This window comes from Nicotiana attenuata, unplaced genomic scaffold, assembly GCF_001879085.1.
Source record: "Nicotiana attenuata strain UT unplaced genomic scaffold, NIATTr2, whole genome shotgun sequence".
NCBI classification, from domain to species: Eukaryota; Viridiplantae; Streptophyta; class Magnoliopsida; order Solanales; family Solanaceae; genus Nicotiana; species Nicotiana attenuata.
In genome coordinates this window covers 189,965-196,554 of record NW_017672362.1, presented here as the reverse complement: position 1 = coordinate 196,554, position 6,590 = coordinate 189,965, and the positions used below count along the sequence as shown (strand labels likewise).

The 6,590-nt window shown below is 35.0% G+C and overlaps 1 protein-coding gene across 1 annotated transcript; it reads left to right on the top strand.

The window, feature by feature from the left end:
• Positions 1 to 442: 442 nt before the first annotated feature.
• Positions 443 to 2,086, top strand: LOC109212917. Its single transcript, XM_019376646.1, has 3 exons — positions 443 to 754; positions 901 to 1,294; positions 2,007 to 2,086. The coding sequence occupies exons 1-3, from the start codon at positions 443 to 445 to the stop codon at positions 2,084 to 2,086; spliced, it is 786 nt and encodes a 261-aa protein (XP_019232191.1).
• Positions 2,087 to 6,590: the final 4,504 nt, after the last annotated feature.

Sequence of the window (6,590 nt, the reverse complement as noted above, 5' to 3'; positions counted from 1 at the left end):
GACATGTTTTGAAATCAGATAAAATCAAATGCAACAGTTGAGCGACCGTGCTAGAACCACGGAATCCGGGAATGCCTAACACCTTCTCCCGGGTTAACAGAATTCCTTACTCGGATTTCTGGTTCGCGGACTGTTAACAGAGTCATAATTTCCTCGGATCGGGATTCGACCGGTGACTTGGGACACCATTAATCTCCCAAGTGGCGACTCTGAATATTAATAATAAATCCCGTTCCGATTGTCCTTTAATTGGAAAAACTCCTTTACACCCTCACAGGTGTAGAAAAAAGGAGGTGTGACATATCCCGGCATGCCACATTATTCTTGCATGTGGCATATTTGGACAAATATACGGGCAAAGTTCAAGAAGGGACATCTTAAGCTAAGTTAATTATACTTTGCCACGGCGCGGTCATACACACTTGATGAATTTAATGAAAGGATGTCAAAGATTGAGGAGATTGACCCGCGTGTTAAAGCATACTTATACGATATTGGATATCGTAGATGGTCTCCAGTACATGCTACGGTGAACAGAACTTGGACTATGACATCAAACATTGCAGAGTCGTTGAATGCTGTAACAAAATATGCAAGAGAGCTGCCGATAGTAGAACTATTAGAGTATATGAGGACCCTTCTTGAACGTTGGACGAAAGAAAAATTATTGAAAGCGAAGGGTACATTCACATACATTGGATACAAATTCAACAAAGAGTTGGATGACAACAGAACGTTGTCGCACAAGCTTAGAGTAAGATCTGATTATTTATTGAATCAAATTCATAAACAGCACAATGTAGATTTTTTGTAGATATTTTGTAGTTATTTTGTAGATATTTTGTTTACAGCTTGATTTAACCATGTATGAATTTTTTTTTTTTTGTAATGTACTCGTAGGTGAGGGTTTCAACAGACTACATACATACAGTAATAGATGGTGTGAGGCGCTATATTGTTTGTCTTGAAAACAAGAAATATAGTTGTGGGCAATTCCAGCTTGATGAACTACCTTGTCCACATGCTTTGGCTGCTTTAAGACAAAGGGGTGAGTCCTTTGAAGAATATTGTTCTCCTTATTACACAAGGGCGAACCTCTTGCGTACGTATGAAATACCAGTAAATCCCCTTCCTGATGAAAGCAAATGGAATCTGCCGCAACATATATCTGATGAAGTAGTAAATCCACTTACGGGAGAGAAAAGGCAGCCAGGAAGACCTCAAAAGGAAAGATACAAAACATATGATGAACTAAAGTCAAAGAAGTACAAGGTGTCATGTGGCAACTGTGGAGGTGAAGGGCATAACAAAAGATCTTGCAAGAATGCGCCCAAAAAGAAATAAATATCATGTAGTTAGAATAGTATTTCAAAATAATTGTTAGTGTGTTCAAGTTAACAGAATTTCGTGTGTAATCGTTTAAGTTTTTAAAGATCATAATGTAGTTAATTTCAATTTGTTTCTGTGTTTGTTAACATATTTTTCTGTATTGTGTCAAGCATCTAACTCCATTTTTGACATTCAGTACATAGCAGTTATATTTATTATCTACAATATAACTACAAGTTTAAAAAAATTAATTTAACTTGAACTGACAGTTATATACAGAAATTAAATACAACTGGAGGTATTCCCTACAAATTATATACATATTCAACTATAAAATTATATACAATCTCAACATTCAGTGTTTCCAGATTGTAGACAATTTGAAGTTTTATTGTAGATAATTTGTATTCTAACAACATAATAACTACGTTTAAGATAATGAAGAACAAGTGTTGTAAATATTAAACAACTGGAGATAAAACCACCAAGTTATTTTCAAGTGAACTACTAAACTGGATAGAAATTAACAAAACAAAAGGTCTGCTACAATAAAAACACAAATGAATTGTTCAGAAAGTTGTGTACTATACTTATCCTACAAACTAGCATCAACTAAATTACATATACATGAAACTACTTCTTCTTTCTCTGGACTCTTGTTTTCTCATTCAATGCAGGTGCACCCTTCCTCCTTGCTAGTCTGCCTGTAACCTCACTTTCACTGATTGATCCATCTTCCTGCTTCTTTGTAGCATAGTCCTATAGGAGCGCTCCATAGCGTCTACGATGTTGCTCAATATCAGAAAGGTCTTCTGCGGGAATTGACAAATCTCCAAGGCTAACATACTCCGCAAAGGCAGCAACAAATACACCACAATCGCTGCAGAACAAAAAATTTAAAAAATATTTACCAAATGATTAGAAATAAAAAAAAAGAATTAAATGCATAGAAAGAGAGAATAGATTTTTTACAGTGACCCTTCTTTTTGCTGTGGAATCTCTCCAACGATCCACTGAATGTTAAGAGGGTCGGTAACAGGTTTCTCGATGTATGGCTTTGTATTCTTGAAGTTAATGTCTTTACGCTTCCCATAGAAACCAGTGCATGACAAATACAAAGGGATAATAACAGAAAACTTTTCGACACAGGATTCAACAACTTGATGGTTGCGTGAAGAGACCATGGAATCATACGCATAAAGTTGCCTGTCTGCAATGTCGAAAACGACCAACACCCAATGGAATTTTTCTACAATATTGACGGGCATGATGACATAGTCAACTTCATCCCATGCAACATTGGCAAGTAGTGTATACCCCAAAATAAATTCTGCAACAACATCTTAGGGTTTAACAACCGAATACTTCTTTTGTGGAGGTGAATTTATGAACTTTTCATAAATTTGTTCTATCCTGGTCTTGAACAAACAATCCGTTGTGGTAAACCTGGTCTTGTTATTGGGGCCATACTTGCCTCTTTTCCTCAAGTAATACATTAAAACATTAATGTGATGCAACCAAAAATAGTTGGCATATAAACAGCAAGTCAACTTCAAATAATCTACATAAAACTACATTATAACTACAATAACTACAAAACAGAAACAAAAAATCTATAATGATGTCTAAAAACAGCTCGACAATTTAAACTACAAAGTCAACTTCAAATAATCTAAAAATAACTACAATTTATCTACAGTTACTGGGCAAACATGTAACACAACATCTACAATCATGTCTACATTATATCTACATTTTATACTACAATTAATCTTATAATGTTCTACATAAACTACAAAATAACTACAATTACACTACAAACAGGAAATACAGCAGCAAACTATTCTGTCCACAAAATATATATAGAATTTATACTATAAATAATCTTCAAATATGATACATAATCTGAAACCTAAATACAATTACATTACATATAAGAAAGACAGCATTTACAATCATGTCTACATCGTATCTACAATTTATACTACAAGTCATCTTCATATATTATAGATATCTATAACATAAATACAATTAAACTACAAAACAGAAGATAAAATATCTACAAATCATATCTTGGGAATAGACTCCTTGATACTTACCGAGTCATTGAGGACTTGTCCGGGGTGATCCAGGGAAAAGAACCATTCCTTCTTATCAACCTTTTTCCACTCCAAGGTCTAACCAAGGCTTAATTTGGTTATCCTTTATGGAAAACGGAGCCTTCCTCTTGTAACAAAAAATAAATGTCAAAAAAAAATTGTAGATTGAATTAGATATGTAAAAGATAAATGCTGAAATGCAAGTGTCAAACTATGCATTCATACCTCTTTGAACGTTTGTCGCTACAGCGGTATAACCACTTGTTGAAGTTATCTAAAACCTCCGGATCTACATCTTCACCAATAACAGTAGTAAAAGGGTGCTTGAGGTAGAAAATTTTAGGTCCAACCGAGTTGCTGCCCCAGAACTGTATAGAGGGATAAATGGTGATCGGGCATGCTTTCCCGGATGCCTTGTTCTCCCCGGATGCATAGGTGTTGCATCATCTTGTATGGGCTCGCCAAACTTAACCAACTGGGATAAGTTTTCAGGCAACTCAAAATCATCTAGTGTGACCCCATTCTTCTCAACTCCTAATCCTTCTGAATCACCTAGATCCACATACTGTGCATCTGCACCTTCATTGTCATGTTCCTCAATGACCTGTTCTGTCTGAGCTGCTACTTTCACTCTGTGAATTGGGGACTGTGCATTGATATCTTCCATCACTGTAACACAATTCATATCTTACTTAACAAGAATGTTAAAATTTATAAACAACAAGAAAATATCTCTGAATGACAGTATGATACCTGCTTTATCTTCATCAGCTGCAACTTGAAAATGTGTATTTAAATCACCATGTGCTGGAAGATTTTCNGGAAACAATTGCAACTGCAATGAAGCACTATTCTGTCATGCACGAGTTTACATTCAGGGTTAAAAGATCTAGTGCTAGAAGGTATGAACATATGAATAGTCAAAGATTGTTATTTTACTAAATTTGTAAGTTATTTGAAATTTTTTAGTTCTTCAGTTTTCCTTTAATGTTTCTTAGAATTGTAGTTGAATTGTAGTTATTTTGTATTTATATTGTATAATGTGATTGTTTAAGCTACAACAATTTTTTTTTTTAAAACCTAAAATTTAACCCATTATTTAAAATATATTTATTTTGTAGCTACTGGCTGATATGTGTTGGTGAAAACTGTACATGGCACTTCAAGGCAACTAGCATAAATGATTCTGCAATGTTCAAGGTCAGAAATTTCGACAAACAGCACACATGCTCTTTAATGGACAATACATTCATACAACGCAAACCTACTGCCATGGTAGTTGGTAGCATGGTTATTCCAAAATATTCTGATCCTAAGACAATTTACACCCCAAAAGACATCCAATGTGACATGTTGTCTGAACACAGCATGAATCTAACCTACATGCAAGCCTGGAGAGCAAAGGAAAAGGCTTTACAGTTTTTAAGAGGTCATCCTGCTGACTCCTACAGCAAATTGCCTAGTTATTTGTATATTCTAGAGAAGACTTATTCGGGGTCTGTAGTTAAATTGAAGAAGACAAACGATGACTGCTTCTTGTATGTATTTGTTGCGATTTGTACGTCAATCAGTGGTTGAGAATATTATAGGCCAGTTGTAGTAGTTGATGGGACCTTTTTAAAGTCAGCAAACAGGGGAATAATGCTAACAGCCAGTACAATGGATGCAGCAGGTACTGAAGTTTTATTAATAGAAATATTGTAGCTTTTATGTTTTTTTAGTACTTGCAGATTAATTGTAGATATATTGTAGAATAATTGTAGTTTGTATATATATGTCTTCTTCTGCATTTTTACTGCAGCCAATTAATTGCTTATTGCCACATAATGTAGGTACCAAATTACCATTGGCATATGCTGTTGTTGATTCAGAGAATGACGCATCATGGAAGTGGTTTTTTGAGCAATTCAAGCTCGCGTATGGTGAAAGAGCAAATATGTGTGTTGTTTCGGATCGGAATGAGAGTATCTTGAAGGCAACATCTATTGTTTATCCCAGAATGCCACATTATTCTTGCATGTGGCATATTTGGACAAATATACGGGCAAAGTTCAAGAAAGGACATCTTAAGCTAAGTGAATTATACTTTGCCACGGCGCGGTCATACACACTTGATGAATTTAATGAAAGGATGTCAAAGATTGAGGAGATTGACCCGCATGTTAAAGCATGCTTATACGATATTGGATATCATAGATGGTCTTGAGTACATGCTACGGTGAACAGAACTTGGACTATGACATCAAACATTGCAGAATCGTTGAATGTTGTAACAAAATATGCAAGAGAGCTGCCGATAGTAGAACTATTAGAGTATATGAGGACCCTTCTTGAACGTTGGACGAAAGAAAAATTATTGAAAGCATAGGGTACATTCACATACCTTGGATACAAATTCAACAAAGAGTTGGATGACAACAGAACATTGTCGCACAAGCTTAGAGTAAGATCTGATTATTTATTGAATCAAATTCATAAACAGCATAATGTAGATTTTTTGTAGATATTTTGTAGATATTTTATTTACAGCTTGATTTTAACCATATATGATTTTTTTTTGTAATGTACTCGTAGGTGAGGGCTTCAACAGACTACATCCATACAGTAATAGATGGTGTGAGGCGCTATATTGTTTGTCTTGAAAACAAGAAAGGTAGTTGTGGGCAATTCCAGCTTGATGAACTACCTTGTCCACATGCTTTGGCTGCTTTAAGACAAAGGGATGAGTCCTTTGAAGAATATTGTTCTCCTTATTACACAAGGGCGAACCTTTTGCGTACGTATGAAATACCAATAAATCCCCTTCCTAATGAAAGAAAATGGAATGTGCCACAATATATATGATGAAGTAGTAAATCCACCTACGGGGGAGAAAAGGCAGCCAGGAAGACCTCAAAAGGAAAGATACAAAACATATGATGAACTAAAGTCAAAGAAGTACAAGGTGTCATGTGGCAACTGTGGAGGTGAAGGGCATAACAAAAGAGCTTGCAAGAATGCGTCCAAAAAGAAACAAATATCATGTAATTAGAATAGTATTTCAAAATAATTGTTAGTGTGTTCAAGTTAACAGAATTTTGTGTGTAATCGTTTAAGTTTTTAAAGATCATAATGTAGTTAATCTCAATTTGTTTCTGTGTTTGTTAACATATTTTTCTGTAT